Here is a 23,906-nt window from a genome sequence, read left to right on the forward strand (position 1 = left end):
TGAGCGACGATCTTCTGGTCGTCCACATACAGGTACTTAGAATAAATATGTTAACGCATGCTTGACTAGCAAACCCTTACACCCCGCCACAACAAAGCACGCGGAGAGTTGCACCACATTGGGGCGCACAATTTCAGTTCAATTTGATTCCCTTAGCCACTTACAGAATGCCCTTCCGCAATCGAGGCGTAGCAGTGTGCATTACGCTGCACAATAGCGAAAGTAGCAATGAAAATAACAGTGATTATAAGACCGAAGCCCTGTATTCGGGCAATAAATACGACGGAAATAATACGGCTTCTAACAAAACGGCGGAACGTAAGCATATGTCTCTCACAGTTTGGCTGGTCATGTTGAGGATCAAGTTATTCACTTTCATTTCATTTAATTCGGTTATTCTAAAGTACGAACCCTCGATATACACAGAGTGGATTTAGAAATTAGACAAAACATAATGTTCTAAACGTTTGTTAACTAAAGGTGATTGAAACCTGCTGTTTTGAAACAGATAACGACGGTGGGCAAGCAGTTCACTTCCCATGCGGTCTTCGGAATTGATGTTTTTGAAGCAACAGTCTCAAGAGCTTATCAACGTAGTTCATGCTTTTAATGTGAAAGCCAGCAAAAAGCACAACGTACATGAACAAGACAGTGACGGCACAAGGCTGAAATTAAAAGTTGAAATTGTGTTAATGAATAGGAAAACTATATATTCTACGTTTAAAGAAGCAAATTGTTGTATCAGCGTAAGAGCTTTGTTAAACACGAGCAAGAAACCTGATCAAGAAAATAAAGTTGCGGCAGGAACCATCCAACGATGACTGCTCATGGTAACGCGATAATCATACAAGCGATCAAGCAATACTACATATTGCCCGTGGCAAGCTTGTGAAAAATTCCTAGTATTCATTTTGAGACTTCCGTAGCTTCGGCCGTTGGCGCGTGTAGTGCCCTAGGGTATCGGCATACGTTGCTAGGGTCGCTTCTCAAGGTCGGCCATAAGCCTGAAGGCATGACGACTATATGGTTACAACGCGGAGATGGCCATTGAATGACGGCGGCAGTACGACGACGGCAAGACGACAATGGAGGTATAACGATGGCGCCACGGACACAATGGGATTACTGGAATGGAGTGACGACGACGACAATGGTACGCCGACAACAGTGTGACGACGATGACGTGACCATGACGGCATGGCTATATTCATAAGGCTAAGTTTGAAGGATGGTGATGGAACTAGAGCATCACAAAGGCGGTATATATAATCGCGATCGGATGACGAGAAACTACGACGATGCCAGACGACGATTATATGACATCGGTATGAGAAAAATGGCTACTGCATTGAGAAGACGACAGTATTAACAAGTGTGTATGAAGATGTGACTATCACGCCATGGGGAGAAGGCAATGGCAAAGCTGTAGTAATGACGATGCAACCACTACGATGGCGTCATGACGTCGGTCTGACAACGAAAACATGATGCATGACGACAACGGATTGCCGAAGTTGACATGAAAAGAATGGCATGGCTTCGACTGTCTGACGATGATAGCATCACGCCGACGGCGTGATAAGAGTTGGATGGCAAAGCATAAATGTTGACAACGCAACAACTACGACGGCATCACAACAATGAGCACATACCCAGTGGCCTAAGCTGTTAGAATCCCTAGACCACCACGTCGGCGTAGAAGGCGTCACGAAGATGACATGAAGATAGTCAGATGACGAATCTTTAATCGCGACAATAGCATAACCACTAGAGTGAGGAATATGGTATGGCAACAATTTTTATTTTTACATACTGCAGCCCTTTTAGCGCTATGGCAGAAATGGGGAATTATACAAGTATATATCGTAAAATATGTGCAAAGTAAGCCGTACGAGAGCGAGAAAAAATGAAATCAAAAATAGATTAGTGACATTCAAGCTTAAGCAAGAAATTGGCCAACGGAAGAAAACGAATTGCACCAACAATGACTACCACCACTCTTTTATCGCCTTTCGCCCTGCCCACAATTGCTTTTGAGATACTAGCCGTGTTTGAGTCACCGGCGACAATCACCCTTTCACTCTCTCCTACCTCTCCCTACTTCTTTTTGTGCTTTTCCACGTGATTTGAACTCGACAAGAGGCATTGTCCCCTGGGCTCCGGCTTTTTCCGCGTGGCGTCGTCAAGGTAGGTGCAGTTCTTTCCAGCTAACTCTTGATCCCGCTGCGCGCATTCCACATACTTTGCTGACACTCCCTCTCCTGTCGCGTCTGGGGTCTGCGTTTCATTGTCACGCTCATTCTCATTCACAATGGTGGCCCTGTTCAGCTTTTCCTCTGCTGCTTCAAGTCTCTTTTCAACTACTTTTCGTGCATCACGCTCCCTGTTTAGCTCATTTTTGAGCTCTTGCACCTGTTTGACTAGCTCTTCCTGGAAATCCCCCATTTTCTGCAGTCTAGTATCGACATCACATTGTGTGCCGGTTGATTTGACGACCTCTCCATTCTCATCCATCTCCTAACCTGCATTTAAGGACCCCCGCACACTGCCTGCTTTGCCGGCTTTCTTGCCATGTGTTGCACGGTTTTTTGCAAATACTATAATACTATTTCAATGCCGAGCACGTGTCTTTTAGCAAAAAGCGATACACATAGGATCCCAAATCCTCAAAAAGCCGCAAAGGAACTCACCACTGCTTCAAAAGCAATAATGCCGCTGAGAGCGAAGGTATGACACGCTCTCGCACGTGCTCGACCACGCGGCCACGCTCTCGCTATTCTTACAAAACACACAGTAAAACCACTAATAGCTATTAGTCTTGCCACTTCCAAGCTACCATTTAAACACTACAGACACTCAACGTCCCACCCGGCTGCACGTGTACATGTACGTGGCGCGAAAGGACGCTCTAACCATCCTTCAAAACCAAATGTACACAAAACACACCCACTCACCCGCATTACGAGAGACAAAAAAAACGCAAGAAAAAGAAAACCACCCAATCACTATTTAAAGGCAAAAAAAATCAGCACATCAAAAACAGAAGCAAGCTCAAAGCATCCAGAAAAACGTATGATTTTGTCGCCGCCATGGAGCCCCGAAAAGCACGTCCATTTGCCACAAAAGCTCGTCCATTAGACTTTATAGAGGTAAGACGTCCTCTAGAGGCCACACCGACACGCCCGCTCGTGGCGTACGCGAGAAGAAGCGTCGTGCGCCTGCGGACGTTGGAAATTGTTCCACCGCTTGCCGCACGCCCAGTGGCATGTACTCAGGGACCGAAATTTGGGAGAGGTTCGCTGAATAGTCGCACATCCCCAGCGCATTCATAGCGCAGCTCGCTCAAAGGTCGCCGTGAAAGTCGGTCATTGAAATGCGGGACGCATGCAGCGCATTTTTTTCGTTTGTTTATTTAAAAATACCTCACAAGCCTCAAAGTTACGCATTGAGTAAGGGGGGCGTACATAGAAAATACCTAGAATACGACATCTATAAACCGTATCTGTATACAGACTACAACTGCAAGTGGAACCAAGATGAACAAATAATTGTTTAGTTCACGATTCACTCGAGAAAAGAAGAAAACATGTTATAATAACAAGGAATAAATCACACAGATTGTTTTCAGTCAAGTCGTGTATTAGCAAGATCTGAGTGTTAAACAGTAATAATGAAAAAAAAATGACAGAATAGTGATGGACGCGACATTTCAATGAAACGGTAAACATAGCGACATAACGGTAATAATGCGACAATAAGCTTTAAAAGATAGCGCAAGTACAGAAAGCATTGTGCGACAAACGTAAAACTTCACATTTATTTGGTCATGCATTCAGTCAAGGCATCACAGAATGAATACTAGTTGGACTGGCATGCAATGATGTCCGGGAGAGAATTCCATATTCTGATAGCACGAGGAAGAGCAGAGTAATGGAATGCGTTTGTGAACGGTAAAGGCGGGCATAGCTGAAATGATTATGAAGCCTACGTGACGTTGGGTAGGGTCGTTTCAAGCATGCTAGTGTTCGAGTGGAGGGAAGGAATTTGTGGAACAGTGCTAAAAGGGCAATGTCTCGGCGAGTGTTCAAGGATTGTAATGAAAGCTTAACTTTTATTGGTGTTACACTAAACTGGTAGTTGTAATTTTTATTTATTATTTTTATTTAGTAATAATGTCAGCCTATAAAGGTCCATTGCAGCAGTGGAAAATACCGACACATACAAGGATACAGCATGACAACAAAAAGCAAGGAAATGAACAACTGCAGAGGTCTCAGCAGGGACGCGAATGAGTTTAGATTCTATGTACCTTACAAACTCCCCCCCCCCAAAATAAGAAACAAAATGAACAGATACGCCTTTGCTAAATTTATGATAGACACATTAGCTAGCGGTAAAAAGAATAACATGTACACAATGTAGAAATTGAACGTTTATGATGAAACGGCTTGCTCTGTCCTGGATCCGTTCTAGCGTTTCAATGCGGTATTTCTGGTGAGGGTACCAAATGGGAGATGCATACTCGAGCTTGGGACGAACGAGAGTTAGGTAAGCTACCTTGCGAACATTTCAAGGAACATTTCTTAAGTTGCGTCACAAGTACCCCAATGATTGGGAGGCGTTAGCTGAAATGGACGCGATATGCTCTGTCCGAGAAACATTCGATGTGAATAGAATTCCCAGATACTTATATTGCGTAGCTGTTGTAACAGTTTAATCATTAATATGGTAGGGGTACAGTGAGGGTGCCGACTTCCGAGTAAACGCATTACTTTACATTTTGTGGTATTTAAAGTCATTAGCCATTTATTCCACCAGCTAATGATTTGTTGAAGGTCTTGCTGAAGAACGAGATGATCATCTGAGTTTTTATTTGGGCGATAAGTTATGCAGTCGTCGGCGAATATTTTGATGGTGGAGGACAAATTTTGAGGTAGGTTGTTAATAAAGATTAGAAAAAGCAAGGGATCGAGGACGCTATCCTGTGGTACACCAGAAGGAACGTCTGTTACGCAGGAAGAGTAGTTATTTGCAATACTAAACTGCTGACCATTAGACAGGAAATTTCGGAGCAATGACAAGGTAAGACAATTCAATTTGAGTGCGGAGAGTTTTGATATTAGGCGACAATGTGCGACACGGTCGAATACCTTCGAAAAATCAAGGAACAACCAATCAATTTGTAAGCTGTAAATTAAACTAGTGTGTAGGTCTCTTGCAAATTCAAATACTGTGTCTCGCATGACAGGCCCTTCCTAAAGCCATGCTGATAATGGAAAAGGAATTTGTTAGTCTCAAGATTTCTATAAATCTGCGAAGCGTTAATGTGTTCAAGCAACTTGCTGGGAATGCACGTCAATGAAGCGGGACGATAATTCTCACAGGAATTCCTGTTGCCATTTTTAAATACACGTATAACGTTCGCCATCTTCCAATTTGCGGGAAAGTGGCCAGTCGCAAGTGACTGTATGTGAAAATATGTGAAAGAGAATTTCGCTTGATATTTCTACCGTATTCTTTAAAATCTTGCAGTTTATACCATCTATGCCACACGAAGAAGACCTATTAAGGTTATTTATGAGAGAAGAGAGGCCCTTAAAAGTGACTTCAATAGGTTCGATGTATTAGTAGCATAATTCTGAAACAAAAGGTATATTTGAAGGGCTCTCCTGTGTGAATAGAGAGCTGAAGAATGAATTAAAGGCCTCCGAACATTCGCTGTCGGGAATAGGAATATTGCTGCTGTTTTGTAATGGCAATTCATCTCATTCGTTGTTAGGCTTCATTATTTTCCGAAACTTGACAAGATTGTTCTTAAGCAGCTCAGAAAGATCATTAGAAAAATATTTATTTTTAGTTTCGCCTAAAGCAGAGCAGTACGATTTAAGGTACGCCTTGTAATTCTGCCATGCTGCTGATATGCGATCTCGCTTAGCGATATTACACAACCGTTTTTTTCGTTCCTCATGCGCTAAAGCTCTTTAGTAAAGCAAGGGTGCAACTTATCGTTAGTTATATTAGCGAGTGGAACATGCTTGTCTACTAATGCGCGCAGTGTATTTTTAAACATGAGCCAGTTTTCTTGAACGGATCTATCGTAAAATGATGGCTACATTGTGTTTTAGAAGAAACCTTCAAATTATGATGTTATTGTTTTATAATTGCCCCTATTGTAATCACGAATTTGTTTTCTCGTGTTACGCGTAACCGCTGGCGTTGTGTTTATTCTTATTTGGAGCAAATGGTGATCACTGAAACCATCTAAACATTCTATGTGAACTATTGCTTCAGGTGCTGTACTAAAAATGAGATCTAGAACACTGGCACCATGTGTGGATTTTGTGACACCTTTGTGGCATATCCTGCCATTTCGTAGGGTTTTGGCGTGGGTTTGATTCCACTCAACGTGGCATAAAAACGTATTTTGCACCATTGTTCACTTCTGGCAAAAATCAGGGCCTAAAGTTGGGACGTGGCACCAACACACACAATTCCTAAATATACAAATATGATAATTTAGCCCGTTTACCAAAAAACTGCCCGAAAGCGCGTTTAGTTCATGGGGTTACAACTCCATGGCAGTTTTCCCGCTAGTCTGTCTCCTCTGAAAAGAGCGAAAACGAAGGCTTGTAGGTAAATTGCCCGGAACTATTTTGCACACTGCTAGTGCAGCTGTTCTCCCTAAAGTGTCATAGACTACGATATTGTCCCGTAGTACCGACGGCAAAAAACACAGTAGCAATACCGTCAATGACGAAATTACCTTTTATTGGGTGAACCTGTGCCCACAACCGGTGTGCACAAAGCGGCAAACAAGTACGGCAATCGTCGAAATCGATCGTCGTGATGTGGAGGTCAATCGCGTCGGCTTTTATACACGAGTAATGGAATGTTGCGGAGTAATCGCTGGTGCCCGCGTGACTTCCAGAAAATTCTACACCACTCGTGGCGTGCCTACATGCAATCATATTACGGAAGGTTCAGTGACAACAGGCAACGGACCGAACCATCGATAGCATTCAAGAAACTTGCGATACATGCAGGCGTGCCCCACGCTGAGCGATAACAATTGTCGGACGGTGACAAGCACTCACCCGAAAAAGAAAAACAAGTCCACGTGTCAACACTATGTGCCATTTTATTCGTGCGAAGCTATGATGCAAATATCAGCGCGCTAAAAAGAATGTTCCCTGATGGGAACAATAGCGCAATGCGGTTGCATGCGTGCCGCTGATGCCGTGGCTGGTATTCACCCGATCAATGACAATTTTCACCCAACAGGTGATTCGTCACAAGCTTGTGACCCTCTATGAAGCTGTGAAAGTGGTCCTCAATGATTATTCTTCTTAGAAATTCCAAGTTGTACTTCTGCCACTGCCGAAAGCGGATGAAGTACTCACTGACAAAGAAGAGGCGGATGCCGACATTGCTCAGATGGATGTACTGCCAAACGAAGTTGCAGGTGCACATTCCGGATATAGAAGAAAAATGAGGACGAAATTTATCATTCAAAGGCAAAAAAGCGAGTTCACGTGATTCATAATTTGAAGCGTACTACTAAGTGCAGGAGTTCAATGGACAGCGCACAGGGTGCCACAGAAATGGGGTGGTCCCGTGTTTGAGTCCCAGACCCCGACAAATTTTTATTCAACAGCGAAGCTTTTCTTTCGCGGAACCCGTACGAGTTTCCTTTGTAGCAATTACTACGATTGGGTGCATGTCTCATTTTAACTTTATTAATCTCAGTGTTGAAGACGAAATGACACCATGGGCGCTATAACGTAACACTATTCGGAACTTTTCAATTCCAATTCTGCTATCAGCCCTCCACGATTGGTCAAAAACTTTTTTCGACCACCCCCACTTCACCTGTCTGTCACACGACGTCGCGAAAACCGCGATACCTCCCCATCTGATATGATGTGCACACACTTATTATGCATTATTTGACAGAAAAAAGGAAAACAGTTATTTTTAATTCGACGTCCTTGCGCCATTAGCCTCCGGCTATTGGTCAAAAGTTTTAGGGCTGCACCCACTTCACCTGCCTGTCACGCGACGTCACAAAACCGCGAAAACTCACCATGTCAAAGTGACGTGTACGCATCAAAGATGCATTAATATGCCAAATAAAACTGAATCTTCTTCTGAATAGCCGCAGGCTGCCCCGTTCCGAAAGGAATAAAAGATGGCTGCCGCCGATCGCTCAGGCGCTGGCTACTCGCACCTGCCGGAGAGCATGGGTGTATTTGCGCATAATAAAACTTTTTGCGTGGCCGTGTAATGTTTTCGAGCACTTTCGGCACGTTTACCACCTCATTCTGCCAACTCTTCTCTGCTGAGTGTCCCTTTTAGCGTCATTCTTAAGCTTCCGTTGCATGCCACCGCGATTTTTCACCAGCCACCGCAAGCTAAGTAAGGGAAAGCCGACCAACGCACACGCCGGCACCACCCTCATTATCGGGTTATCCAGTTTCAGTGCACTGGCTCTGCCTCATCGAATCCCTCTCCACTTCAGCGTTCTCCTCGCCTCTTAGCCAATTAGATACGACAAGGCGCTCAGTGTAGGCAATGTTATTCGTTTTTCAAGCAAACAAAAGTGACCTCCTATGAACGAGGAGAGCGTTTTATTGGTGTGTTCGGACAATCCTGCGGGTGACCGCCCGGTGCTTGCGTCGGTGGTTACGCAAATTTGACGTCAGGAGATTGGAATAGAAACATATTGGAATAGTTTTATGTTATAGGGCCCCATGTTTTGGTCAGCACAGCTGCAAAATGTGTATGAAAGGAAAACTAATACGCTTTGGCCACAAGCTGTAGATACTCTCATGGTCACCAGGTTACCACTTTCACATTGACGATTACAGCGGAAAAGGCTATAAGAAGAATGTAAAAGACCCACTCGGACCGGACATTGTAATGAATGCGCTTAAATTGCCAACAAAGCACATCATTTTCACGGACAATATCTTTACCTTTCATTCTCTGCTACATGAACCCATAGTGCAAGGACCTCGAACCACGGAACTATGGCAGGGAAACAACTAAAAAGGTGCCCTATAGAAAACTCAAAAGAAATTTCCCGACAAAACAGAGGATTCCTTGATTATTTGTGATGTTGAAATGCTCACTTTAAGTGGGATGACAATAAGTGCGTTTGTGTCGCCACAAGCTACGACACAATCGCCTGGCCAAAACTGCCAGCCGCTACACCCAATACGAGAGAAAGTAGAGAAAGAGGGTCAACATACCAAAGCCAAAAGTAATTCAAGAATACAGCGAGCCTATCGGAGGCATTAACCTTCTTGGCCGAATTAGTAATGACCAGCGCTCATGCATTCAGAGTATGAAGTAGTACTGGCCTTTACTTCGCAATTTGTTGGTCTGCATAAAACTTGGAAGTCAGCCAAAATTTAACCAGCTACAATTTACAGCACATGCGGTACAAGGCCCACTGTCTAAGCAGATGATTTCTTGAGAGCCACTAGACCCTATTGGAGCCTTGTCCTTCCACTGCTGGAGAGGTGATCGTGTGACGCCATAAGGCAAGCAAATCCATTGTCGGCCATGCATAAAAACCGAATAATGTTAGAAGTGTGCAAAGTGCCCCGCAATAATTGTTCAAGTGTTCACCACAAGCGATGGCAACAGGTTTCCGCAGCTTTCAGACGAATAGAAAGTGCCGGGCATATACACTTTGCGCGTTTGCTCGCTCTTGGGAAGGTGCCGTACATCATGGAAGACTTCGACAAGTAAAGTACTTTTTTTTCCGTGCGCACCTCACCTTACAGATTTATATGCACCAACTCTTTTGTTTTCCTATTGACCCTGCAAGCAGCGGCGCTTATTGGGCTAAGGGACATTCTTTGTGATTGTAGAGGCAGCACCTTCCCACTGGCACATACCAAGTTACCCAAGTTGGCGTCAAATGCGTTCCTCGTGCAAACAGCCACCGGCACGTACCCAGTGACCGAAGTTGGCATCAAAGAGATTTGTTGGAGACCGAGCGAGAGGCGCACACCCAGTTCTCCAAGTCACCGACGAAATGCTTTTTCGAATAACGGTACCTACTCAGTGACCCATGATGGCTTGACAGAGGTTCCTTGAATGTATGTAAAGGCGTAGGAAAGAAAGATAGAAGGCACAAATGCTAGCCAGAAATGCGTCTGGCGATGGGTCCGTTTCTACACATCATTGCATACTCAGTGACTGCACTTGCTTGAGCTCGGTTTGCACCTTGTAAGCTCAGTACAGAAGCCCGATGCTGTCAATTAGACTGCTGAATACACAGGCACGCAGTTAAGTGGGGAATCAGTTTGGCATAAAATTATATAGATACGTAGATAGCCACTGGAAACTGAGTGAAATTCCCTCAGAATGCTAAACTAATGTATTAATGCATGAATATAGTAGCCTGACTTGCTCAAAGCGACGGCGTACAACATTACCTTAGATCTGGCTAGCTCCGCGGCAATCGCATATTTTTTTAAAAATTTTGGCACAACTTACATGGGACACACAGTATACAAATTGCCACATAGTCACGTGTCCCAAGTTGTTCCTATGGTTGGAATCGAGCCTGGTCGCCATAGCCCAGCAGCTGTATGTGCTGCCCATTCGACCACGAATATCCCAGTGACACAGTTAGGTGGAAACACTGTTAGATAAAAAGATTAATATATAGAAACTTAACCCCTGGAAAGTGTACGAAGTACCGTAACAATGATAACGTAATAAAGGTTATTCGTACCACGATCTTCTTTCCAAACGGTGCACTAGGGCCACTGCCTGGCTCGAAGTCCACAGTGAAGAATATATCCAGGTTGAGATTACGCATCACATTGGCTAAAACTTTAGCAACATGAGGCAATTTGGCGTCCAATGAGCTGTAAGGGCTGCTTGGTAGCCCCATTGCTGCCAACATCCGCTTGATGTGCCCTGTGTGATTTTGTTCACGAGGAGATTAAGGAATCAGACGACTGCATAGCTCCTCATAGTTGTCAAAAAATGTTTTTTCTGGAATATTTTTACTACGGTGTGAATGTCTGCAATGAAGTGTACTGTATACTCCTGTGCTTAAAGTGGTCCTGAACCACATCTTGAGCTACGTGAAGAAAGCACATGCTCCGAACATGTCTGCCAAATTTCGCACTCTTATGCGGCCTGCGGTGCTCACTAATGGAGCTGATTGTTTTCTCAAATGCTCTATATTCAAGCGAAGCACTCTCACCCTTTTCGGGGTTGACATCTTCTCAAATAGCAGATTCCCATACACAGCTGCTATTTACCAGCAGCTGACACCAGACAAGAAGCCGGAGTGGACTACATTGGTCTCACGTTGGGCCGCGCCCACTCTCGTCGGAGCGAAGCGTCAGCAGCATTGCTTCTATCGGGGTGTCGCATTTGTTCGCGCCCTCTAAGTTTGATTAGTCTGGAACACTCAACAACCCTCGGACTAGGCGTAACTTAAGCCCACAGCACACGTACACTATACCTGCGACGCCTCGCGAAAAAGCGGCTAGCATCTGTAAGGGACCCGCGCCAGTTCGCGCACCCTCCCAGCTGCTCCCGCTTAGACGTGCTTAGTATTGAGCTTCCTACCGAGTGCTACAAGCTGCGCAATCTGGATTCGCCTACTAGGATTGCAGTAAAAAGCCAGTGATCGACATGGAGCACGGCTAGGCTAGAGCTCGCCAGCGTGCACTCTAGCCCTGCAGTGACCTCACAGTTGCGCCTAGCCACGCCTAGCTGCCTGCGTTAGCTGCGTATTGGGAATGCCGCGTCGGCTGCGGCTGCCCGCGATAAGCCCGTTCGCCGTAACACCGTAGGCGCGCCTGTCGGAGGGCTCCGGCGCTCGTTCCGAACAGGAGACATTGAGGGCAAATGGGAAAAAGGAAATAACGCGCTCGAAGTATTTGCACTCGCATTCGGTCATTTTGAAAAAAACATTTTCGTTACCATATTGCCACGGAGCAGAATTATTGAAAAGTAAGCCTATTTGCGATATATGTAGAAACTGCGGCCACGCTACATACACATGAAAGCAGCCCGAAACAGCCGCACATTCTTCCTGCCAAGAGGACTTCTTGGTTGACAGAAAGCATGTCTTCAACACCATGCCCCACTGCTCTGTAATATCATGCCCCATCCGGGAAATCCCCATCTCGGCGCTCGTATTTATGGGGGTGGCACCGCGGTGAACTAAGGTTTGAGTTACACACGTGAACCATGTCACTGCGCACAATGTCAGACGTTGAGCGATAGGCCAGCATGGACCTTTCGTAGTTTACATCACGGAGCTGGCGCAGGATATCGTAAGATACTGTGTAGCACGAGCGCACTTTTTCAGACAGGCCGATGTTGAAGCATGGTGTCCATAGGAGACCTATAGACCAAAGGCAGAAATTCGGAAGTTAGGGTCGCAAATGTCATATCTTGCCTCATGTGCTACCTTTGAGGCAGTAAGCCGTGTACGCGCAATGCAGCGAGCTGTTGGATCCCGGCCAAACATGCGACGGTCATGTTCAGTTGGAGTATTAGTCTCGGGTGGGATGAGATTGCAGAAGGATAAAAGTTGGTGGCGGCCAAACTGCAGATACAACGAAGGTAAACCAGTCGTCTTTGGACAGTACAAATTATATGGAAAGGTTACGTAGGGTAACGTGACGTCGAAGTCACTGTGATCCGGAAAAACGTACATGGATAGCATCTCCTTCAACGTCCGCTGAGGTTGCTCAGCTAGTCCGTTGGCGTGCGGGTGATGTGCGTGGAATCTTTGTGCACGGTAGAAAAGGAACGGAGGTCTTCCAGACCGCGGAACAAGAAGGTGCGGGCGAGAATCAGTGAATAGCTGCCTTGGTGCCCTGCTGTGTAGTATGACCTCATACACAAGAAAATCCGCAACGTCAATGGCGCAGCTTGTTGTCAATGCTCGAGTGATGGCGCAAGGCATCGTGTAGTGAGTCGTGACCGCGACCCTATTATGCCTGCTTTTAGACATAGGGAAACGGCCTAAGAGAGCGATGCGGACGCGAAAGAATGATTCAGAAGGGACATTGATGTGGTGTAGGCGTCCAGTGGCTATACATCAGGTCGTTCGCGGCGCTGACAGAGCGCACAGACAGCAACGCAGCGGTGCCCAGAGCGATACAGGCCGGGTGAGTAAACGCGGCGTCGAACACAGTCGTATGTCAGAGAGACACCGAGGTGGCCGGCTGAGGGATCGTCATGTAGTTGCTGAATAACTTGTACATGAAGAGGTCGAGGTAGAACTAGAGAAACTTCGGAGCCTTCAGGGTAAAAGTAGCATTTGTACAGAACGTCGTCGCAGAGTACAAATGCGCTGATAGCGGCTTTAGGATGAGCTGAGTCAACGTGATCGATGAGGAGACGTAAAGAGTATTCACGGCATTGTACATAGCGAATTTCACAAAACTCTGAAATGTCTAGGACTTAAGCATCCCTGTTGCGGCCTTATGGTTTGGACTTTCACGGGGTGACGGAAGAAGCAGTTGACATCCTGGTGTAAACCACGATATTTGTACAGAAAAGCTAAAGTGTATTCTTGTAGCTGCAGTACCCACCATGCCATTCCCCCACTCGGGTCTTCCGGAGACAAGAGGCAGCACATGTGGCCAGTGGTAACAAAAAATGCGCGGCCAAATAAATGAGGGTGGAACTTGCTAGCCGCCCAAATGAATGCCAGACCCTGGCGTTCCGTAATAGAAAATAGCCGCTCTGTGAGGCAGAGAAGGTTACAAGCGTATTCGATTGTTCTGTTGCCGAACGAAAGCGGCTACTATTCCATGGCCGCTGGCATCTGTGCGAATTTAAATGGCAGCAGGTGGTTCGCAGTGAGCCACCAAGCGGGCGAACGCGACGAAGACTTCGCCTCGAGCAAGGACGAGTGAGACGGGAACATCTTTCTTGAGTTGGTCGGTGTGTGGGCGGGGGGTGTCGGCAATGTTCGTGATGAAGCGGCGGAATAGGAGCCTAGTCCGACAATGCTTTTGACATTTGCTGTGGATGACGGCACGCGAATGTTTAGGATGGTGCGAATCTTTCATGCTCAGATTGAACTCCTGTGGTGCTGACAAGGCGGCCAAGAGCTGTTATCTGACAGTCGAATGTGGTACTTGGACAAACTTAGTGGCAGGCCGGGAAATCGGATGACAGGAAGATTGACAGACACACGGGTAAGCTGATTCGGAAATGTGAGCGAAAGAACTATCACGTCCTCTAGATAGCAGGAACAAGTGCGCTACTTGAGCCCATGATTCGCTCGCTGGTTGCCGGGGCATTACAATGGCCAACCGACATAACCACGAATTGGTAAAGGCCGTCCGGTGTTACGAGAGTGGGTATTTCAAGGTCTATATAATCTGCAGAGATTTGCCAGTGCCCAGAGCGATGTCTATCAACGAGACGTATTTGACTCTCTGCGGACAGGCCAATGCGTCATCAATACGTGATAGCGGGTAGACGCTTTTGTGCATGATCTTTCTGTAATGTCGGTAATCGATGCAAAAGGGCCTGTTGTCACCCTTCTTGAGGAGCACCACTGGGGATGCCCACGTACTTGAAAAATGTTCGATGACGCCTTTAGACAGCATTTTAATGACTTCGTGCTAGATAACTTGGCGTTCAACATGTGAAACGTAGAACGGATGTCGGCGCAAGGAATTGGCATCACCGGTAGGTGTACGGTGAGTGACTACTGACTTTCACCTATAGGACAACCATTAAAACACAACATGTCGCGATAAGCTGCTCAGACGCAGTGGATCTCAGCAGCTTGCTTAAGATGAACGTCGGCCGCGATGATTTTTTTAGTTTGTCTGGCGCGGGATTAGTCTGATCGAATTTGCCTACAGATGGGGGTGAAACTTCCCCATCTAATACGCACAGCTCGCTAACATGCAGAGGCGAGATGTCAGACAGCAACGTGCTTTTCGAAATAACATGCATTAGATAGTTAATGTTTATAAGTGGGAGTTTGGTCCGGCTGTCTGCAACAGTGGGTAGGGTGTTCCGAACGGTGAAGTTGCTATCAAGCATTTCGTAAGCACTCGGACACACAACATAGATGCCGTCAGGGAAAGAAGAAAATAAGGTCACAGTAACGTACTTCGTGGTTTCAGGTGGCAGGCTGATATTATCCAGAGAACATATGCGTGGCTGTGTGTATTGAGGAAATGTCACAGCTCTGGGGCAGTTGAAGTTAACTTACACCAGACGCAGGGTAAGAGGGCGGAATGAGGCGATAGGAAGTCTTATTCTGGTATAATGTCGTTGCGCCACTTTTCCAAAACGCCAAACAAAGCAGTGGCAAGGCGCTCAGCGATGCTGCCGCCAGCAGTGCACATTCCCAACACAGTTGGAGTTCCTCCAATGGCGACGCGGAGAGTTCGTGATTCGACAGGTGTGAGCACTTTGTTCAGACGGCTGCGCATGGGGGTACTCATCACAGATGGGTGCCTGCCAGTGTCGATAAGCGCCGGAATATTTAGGCCATCGACTGTCACGTTAATAAAGTTGTGTGTGGTCGTAAAGTCATCTGAGGATATTTAGCTCGAGTCGTCAGTGCAGAATCACCTCTGGAAGCTGCAGGAGTTAGGCCGCTGGGGAAGAACGTTAGTGGCTCAATGGGGACGGCGGGTGACGAGCTGGTGAGCTCCGTATAGCAGTAGCGTCGGTTTTAGGCGGCTGCTGATCAAACCGAGGCTGGAAATGGCGTGGGCTCCTTCGGAAATGGTAACCATAGGTAGATCATCGAAGTGAGGAGGCGATACAGTTCTGGCAATCGCGGGCAGTATGATCAATACGAAAGCAGGCAAAGTAGATTAACTGATCATCTGCAGTTCGCCACACGGCCTGGTTTTGATAGCCTGGAGGATACTGTTGGCTAGACGAAGAATGAGGTGCATCAGCGTCGTAGAGTGCCAAACGTGCCGGTAGAACGAACTCCCCAATTTTGGGCTTCTTCGCAGACCATTTCTTAAGAAAATGGTACCACGGCAAGCTCTCGGGATCACTGAGGCGGCAAGAAACGCTACCATGTAACAATGGTGTAATTTTGCGCTGAACAATTGCGTCAGCTCTTCTGAAGTCGATGGTCGCTGCATTTTACTCTCCTCATCTGAGCAAGTCGCAGCCGTACTCGGCAAGCGGGCGAACGATGCTGCAATATAGGCAGCTCTCTGCGTGCGGGAAGCGTTCACTCTCCTTGATATTGTTACGTGAACGAAGGATTAAGACTGGACACTATTTACAAACTATATTTACAAAGGATAACTGCAGGGCTCGCCAGTTCAATCGACAGCTAGAGCGACACAGCGTTTGTTGTCTTCGCCGCGGCGCCCGTCTGCACACACACCATGCATGTATCATTAACGCCCCGGGATGTAACCACATTGGACGCCCCGGGATGTAACCATCTCGGGGCGTCTAAATATTGGTGATAACAGAAGAGTAACATTGCTTGAGGCGTACGACATGCACAGCGTCAATGAAATTCGGGGCAGATGAGACACTGGTACTGACTGGGGTGATTTCATACATAATTGGAGTCACGGCACGCAGCATTCGATATGGGCCTGTGTACCGGACAGGAGTTTTTCGGACAGGCAAATGAGACGAGTCGGGGACCACACGTATACCAGAGATCCAGGCAAAAAGTGGGCGTCTCTGTGTTGGTGATTGTACAACCACCGTAGCTTCTCTTGACAGATCACGAGGTGAGCCCGGGCAATTTTGCGTGCATGGGCTGCCCCGGTGATGCCGTCAAGTGCGTCTCACGTCGGCAACGTGCAGCAGCTGAGGAACGGAGAAAATGCTAGCATCAGTATTGTGGTCAGGATCAACGGGTGATTCGTCCACTGGCTAGCGTGATAAACAATCTGCGTCTTGATGTAATCGGCCCGACTTGTACACTAATGCATAGGAATATTCTTGCAGCCGTAGAGCCCAGTGATCAAGCCGGCTGGTAGGTTCCTTGAGTGAGGAAAGCCAGCATAGTGTGTGCTGGTCGATGATTACGGAGAAGTGCGTGCCATACAAGTACGGGCGGAAATTGGAAACCGCCCAGAAGAGAGCCAGGCATTCACGACTTGTAATCGAATAGTTGCGCTCCATTGCTGTGAGCAGGCGGCTAGCTTACGCGATAACACGATCTTGACCCTGTTGGCACTGGGCTTAGACGGCTCCGATACCGTGACCATTGGCATCGATACGCGCCTCTGTAAGAGAAGAGGGGTCAAAGTGGGCCAGTATAGGTGGCGTGGTAAGAATGTTTGTGAGGTGGGCAAATGCGGCAGCTTGAGCGGGGCCCCACGTAAATGGCACATCCTTCTTCAGAAGATCAGTAAGAAGTCGGGTAATTGCTGCGAAGTCTTTAAAGAACCGTCGGAAATAGGAGCAAAGTCCTACAAAACTTTGGACGTCTTTGACAGACTGAGGTACAGGAAAAGACGTGACGGCACGATTTTTCGCCGGGTCTGATTGATTAGCGGAAGCATCGACTAGGTGGCCCAGCACTGTGATCTGCCGACGGCCGAAGTGACACTTCGAAGAATTTGGTTGTAGCGCAGCCTCGCGGCAGATATGAAGAACAGCTGATAAGCGCTCAAGGTGTTTCTCAAATGCTGGCTAAATACGAGAACGTCGTCTAGGTAGCAGACGCATGTTGACCATTTGAACCCTTGACCAAAAGAGACCTTCATACATTCGAACGTTGCTTTGGCGTTGCATAGACCGAATGGTAAAACTTTGAACTGATATAGACCATCAGGAATGACCAACGCGGTCTTGGTCCTTTTCATTTACAGAAATCTGCCAGTAACCAGACCACAGGTTTATTGATGAAAAGTAGTTGGCACCGTGGAGACAATCAAGAGGGTTGTCAATACGAGGCAAGGGGTAGACGTCTTTCTTGATAATTTTGTTTAGACGACGATAATCTACGTAGAAACGCCATGTGCCATCATTGACTTTAACAAGCACGACGGGCGACGCCCAAGTGCTCGACGAAGGTTCAACAATGCTTTTGGCAAGCAAATTGTTCTTTTCATATTGAATAACCTTACGCTCTGAAGCAGAAACTCGATGTGGCCGGCGATGAACAGGACTGGCATCACCAGCATTTAAATGATGCTTAACAAGTGAAGTGTAACTCAACTGGCGATTGCTTAGGTCGAACATATCGTGGTAGGAAACCAAAAGGCGACACAGAGCTGCTGCTTGTTCAGGCAATAGGTCCGCAGTAATCATGGGACGAAATGTTGCGTCAGAGAAAATAGCATGCTATGGACATGGTAAAGAATCTCAGCAGACGTCTACGGAAAACGTGGTGACGTGGTCATCTCCGAAAACAAGCAGCGTTGAAACTGATATGCACTGGGGTAGAACTTCCTTTTTCAGGCCACAATTGAGAACGGGGAGGCATGTCCGGTTATCGGCGACGGTGACGACGGAGTGGGGCACCGTGATATTGCGCAACAAAAGGGCATCAGGAACAGGTGTGGCGACGTAATAACCATCGGGCACAGGAAATGATGACTACAAATCGATGAAAGACAAGGCTTTCAGCCGCAGGCGGACAAAAGCGATCGTACTAAAGTTGATTGGCAGTTCGGCACGAATACGGGCGAGTAGAGGAAGTTCGAGACAAAGGCTACCGCATAACTGTCGATCAAACAGACTCGGAAACGTAGCGCAATAAATAACACAGGGACAAGCAGGAACACAGGACGAGCGCTATGATGGAAGCTGAATGCGAGGTAAAAAAGTCGAGTGTGAGGATTATGTCAAGGGGACAATTGGTCAGCATGGTAAAAAGAACAGGAACGTGACAGTAGGCGATACTTATACGGGAAGTACACATTCCAGTGACGTCAACAGTGCTGCCATCGGCCACGCGTACGGCTCGTGTAGTAGCAGGTGTGAGGACTTTCCACAGTCGATGATGAAGGCTTCAACTTATTATGGGCACCTGGGCTCTAGTATCTATTAACGCCGTCAAAGGGACACCCCGCGGTGAACATCCAATACGTTGTGGTTCGTTGGAAGCCTCAATGGAAGATTTTGACACGATGAAGATAATGCAGCAATATTACTGTGGACTATTTCTTACAATCAGGCAAGATGAAAGAATCGTCAGCAATGACCTTCAAACTTGCCTTACCTCGACCAACTCGCTCATGCCACTGTCAGCCTTGCGGCACAATGCATGCACGTCCGTAATGTAAGTACAATTGATTCCGTGGACGTTAGCACACGACTTACTATCAGACTCACTTGTGCATTTCATATTTGCATTTATTGTTTTTATTTATTTCCACTCTTCTCTGATATCTTTTAATGCCGTTCCCCTATTTTATACAGAGTAACGTGCCAGGGGTTGTGTACGTAACGCCAAAAGACCTCTTTATAATAAAGAGCCCTCTTCTCCCTCTCTCTCTGTTTTCTCTGCAAATGAGTCGCTTTATCTTGTTTAGCGGTGTTATCGCTTCTGAATGGACGGCCAACAAGCGAATCAACTTCTTTTTCCACGTCTTCCGCTCGCAAGCTCATCTCCGTGGTTTTCAAACCACACTCTCGCCGTGCATGGAAGTAGAACACCACGTTCGCGAACATTACAATTTAATTTCATCTGTTGTGGGTGCTTAACGCCCATACATTGAAAACAAATCTGCCACGTCGATGCCATCTATGCCACAGAACTTTCTGGATCATTCGGATACGTCAGGACAAGGTTGGAGCTGTCACCGCTGGTGCAGGCCCCCACCTCGGCCCTCTGGATGTTGATGCTAAGGTTACAACCACTTTTTAACTCCGCGGTATTTTGAGGCTACCCAGTACCTCCTAAATGCCACCGGATAAAATTAGAGAAGCGTAGGTGTATTTACAGGTTATGTACAAAGGGTGGCCATATTGCATACGGAAGCTGGCTGCCTGAATCAGCCGCACGTTCTTCACGCCAAATTGTTTTTGTTGATATAGTCAGCATGGCTCCAACAACCTGCCCCACTGCTCCGTCTCCATATGTGTGGTCGTTACCATACCCGTTCATAGGCGTTCTTGAGACTGGAAAGTAATGTGGTTCAGGGCCCCTTTAAAACATGACATCTTATCAGCGAGTTTGTTCACGAATAACATCGTTTGATTGTGATGAAGTACACTGGGGGTCTTCCACTTGGCCTGGTTGGTTTTGCATTATGAACGTGTAGCGTTGTGCGTAAAACCAAGAGTGAGAAAGAACACGGTGACATATATGGAAGGTCTCGTGCATGCCACCATGTTCCTTTTTTTGCCTCTGTTATATACGCAATGGTAGACGCTCATAATCCAGTAAACCTTTGCGCGAAAGCAAGAAACCTCTTATGAGCTATCATAAAAGCACAGAGATCGCAGAACGCGTTGTAATTCGTACTAATGACACTCCGCATTACTTAAACCTAAAAAAACAGTAAAGTACAGCTTATGTCCGAGCTTCTTTTCGGCAATGATCATTTTATAACCACAGGTTAGAGCCTGACACTTACAAGGTATACAAAGTAGTGTGAAGGCACTGTTGTTATGAGGTCACTGTTTAAACACAAGAGAGAAAGAAATGTTTATTCTACAAAACAGTGTCCCGAGCAAGGGCCGGTATCACACTAAGGTAGGAAAGCTCCTTTGTCCAGAAACCCTCTCGCTACTACTGCCCTCTTGGCCCCGGTGCTGTGTTGTCAATGGTCTTCCAGGTCCCCGAGGGCGAGCTTGCCACCCCACGTTTTTAACAGGTGCTTTGCTCCTTGTGCTCGTTTTGCGCGCGTTTCTGGTTGAATTTCTTGGCCTTCCTGCCACGGACATTCCAGGAGCACATGTGCCAGAGTATCAGGCACGTTGTAGAGTGGGAATAGATAGCCGTGCAGCGTCGGGTAGAGGCAATGCATTATCGTTCCGTGACGGTACGTGTTCCTTTGAAGGCGCCTAAGGATTATGATTTCTCTGCCGAGTTTAGGGTGCCCTGGAGGGTACACTCGACGCTCGAGCCTGTAGTGTTGCAATATGGCCAAATAGTTGGTGGGTACGGCCTCCGGCTCTTCTGTAGCGGTTCGGAGAGCACGTGGAGAGAGGGGGGCCCGGCTGACATGCTGGCGGGCAGTGGCGTGGGCCGCATCGTTCCCCTCTAGTCCCTCATGTCCAGGTACCCACATTACGCAGGTGTACGGGAGCGAAGTGCTTCGTCTTTTTAGTATCTTGAGTGCATCGGCAAAGATGCCGCCCCTCGAGAAGTTTCTACAGCCTGCCTGAGAGTCGGTGACTATACCCGTTGCGTCAGTGGATGTGGTGGTGGCGAGAGCGATTGCCGCTTCTTCAGCCTATTCCGGTTTACGTTTGCTGAAGCTAACTTGCAGCCTCGGGAGTCTACTACGCTTAGAGCGTACACGTTTCGATGGGCATACTTTGCCGTGAAGGTGTAGCAGGCATTTGGGCCGTGCTTAAAACTTCGTTTTATGCCGTTGACTGTAGCCTGTCTTCTACTTTTGCGGTATATGGGATGCATGTTGCGTGGGACACATGCGATGCGAATGCACTCTCGAACGTCCGGCGGTATTCGCTCTTTCTGCGACGTACATCTCGCTGTAGTTCAGGTGTCCGAGTATTCGGGGGTGTCAGAGTATCTCCCTGTTGGCGTGAGCATGAGTCGTTCCAGTTGGCTGTTCTTGTGCATTTCGGTGAGCTCTTGCGACGTGTTGTGGACGCCCATCTTAAGGAGGCGTGAAGTGGAAGCCATGGCGAGGAGTCCGAGGGCAACTTTGATTCCCTTCTTTATCATAATCTTGAGCTTTTCTATTTCGGCATTATTCAAAGCCAGGTACGGCGTGCTGTATGTGATGCGGCTCGTGAGCAGTGCTTGTATTATTCTTAGCGTGTCTTGCTCCTTCAGCCCGCTTTTTTGGCTCGAGATCCTCTTTACAAGGCGTGTGAGTTGCGATAAGATGCGTTGTAGTCTCGGTAGGCTGGTAGCTCCCGATCCATTCTTGTTTATATGCAGTCCAAGTATTCGTATAGTGTCGACTTTCGGGATTGTTGTCCCGTGGAGGGTGACGCTGGGGTTGATCTCTTCGTAGTTGGGTGGCCGGCCTCTCGTTCTTGCTTTCAGGACGAGGTACTCAGACTTTTCAGGGGCGCAATAGAGGCAGCAGTTTCGGAGATAGATTTCGACGGTGTCTACAGCTTCTTGTAAGCTACTTTCTTGCCTTCCAGTGTTCGTAGCTCTGGTCCAGAGCGTGATGGGACCAGCACACATCGCGTGTCGCAGACCCGGTATAGTCCTGAGGAGTGTTGGTAGCTTCATTATAGCTGCATTAAAGAGTAGCGGTGAAATCCCCGACCATTACAGGGTGCCTCTGTTTAGCAGTAGGAAGCTTTCACTGCGGACTTTGCAGATCCTGACTGTTGCCGTGCGGTCCGTCAGAAACTTTCTGACGTATGCGTAGGTCCTAATCGCACAGCGCGTGCCTTCGAGGTTGCTGAGGATCGCGTCGTGACTAACGTTATCAAAGGCTCCCTTCACCTCTACTGCCACTATGGAATATTTGCTTCGATTGTTTAGGTGATCTAGCAGTCATTCTTTTATGTGTAAGAGTACCTCCTACGTTGAAAGGTGCTGCCTGAAGCCGAACGTGGCGTCTGGTAGGTGAACGTTGTCTTCCAGGTACTGGGAAATGCCGTCATGCACTATGCGTTCGAAAAGATTTCCGGCGCAAGAGGTGAGGGAGATCGGGCGCAGTTTCTCGAAGCTGAGATTTTTTTTTTATGGGCTTGGGGATCATTGTGACCTACGAGTGCGGCAGGAAGTTCTCTTTTCTCGCAGCACTCGTTGTAGTAACGGAGGAGAGCCTCGGCGGACTGCTTAAAACCACGCTTAAAAAACAAGTACGAAAGAACAAAAACAACACATTTACATCCTTCTTGATTGGAAATGCTTGACTAATTGTATCTCCTTATTTGAAGTCGCATTTATATTTAGGGCGCGAACATTAAGTAATTTTATTAAATTCTTCTTAATATATGTGCAAGTAAAATTCCTTGAAGATTATGCCAAATTGCTGTATTTCCTTAAACCATCCTCTAGCAAAAGTGTGCGCCAAAATATAAAGCAAACATTTTCATAAGCTCAAGCTGTGGGTCTAAATAAGAAGGGTATAGTCTTGGGCTGGTTCTTAAAATATAGTTGCACTGAAAACATCGCGCGCAAAGGATGATCCACGAAGAGTAGACAGGACAAGCGCCAACTTTCAACACAGCGTTTATCGCGGAAGAGGAGCATATATACGCAACTGATTCTGCTAAGGGAAAGAAAGATATAAAAGCTTGTCCAAAAACGCCATATGCCGTCATGCCATGACTTCAAGCTCTGTAGATGATAATGCCACAGACCGCCTGCTGACGCATAGATCACCTGCCCGTACAGTCTCGGATTGTTCCTTAATTTCTTTTGTCAGATCTAGTCGTTGTCAGGTGCGTGTCCAGTCTAGTCTTTTGTAGATCGTCCTTTCCGCGCCAAGCTTCCAGTGTAACTACGTTCAAATAGCCCAATCATTATGCCCGTCTGTACAAGCACAAACCTGAGCAAAAGTAAAACCATGAAACAACACACGAAATAAAGCAGCGTGCTTTTAAGGCAGTCTATCTGATCCTCTTGAGTGTAAGAATGCTTATACACACCAGAAGAGAGGTATTTCTGAAACAATACCAAATTGCAAACTATCAGTAAAAAATCACTTGGTAAACCATGCAACAACGCTGGTAGAATAATTGAGTTTTTTTATTTCCACTTACTTAATTCGTAAATCATTTCACTTAGTCAGCCGAAAAGTAACTCGGCTTCTTTCTGTTCATAGGTCGACTCAGAAATA

The 23,906-nt window shown here is 46.8% G+C and overlaps 1 protein-coding gene across 1 annotated transcript in view; it reads right to left on the reverse strand.

Moving 5' to 3' along the window:
• LOC139047299 (uncharacterized) overlaps positions 1–23,906 on the reverse strand; it is a 1,527,628-nt gene that overhangs the window by 1,074,455 nt on the left and 429,267 nt on the right. Inside the window, exon 10 of the mRNA XM_070521114.1 lies at positions 10,751–10,938. Coding sequence (XP_070377215.1) covers positions 10,751–10,938 — 188 coding nt within the window. The remainder of the gene's footprint in view (positions 1–10,750; positions 10,939–23,906) is intronic.

This window comes from Dermacentor albipictus, chromosome 7 (genome assembly GCF_038994185.2).
Source record: "Dermacentor albipictus isolate Rhodes 1998 colony chromosome 7, USDA_Dalb.pri_finalv2, whole genome shotgun sequence".
NCBI classification, from domain to species: domain Eukaryota; kingdom Metazoa; phylum Arthropoda; class Arachnida; order Ixodida; family Ixodidae; genus Dermacentor; species Dermacentor albipictus.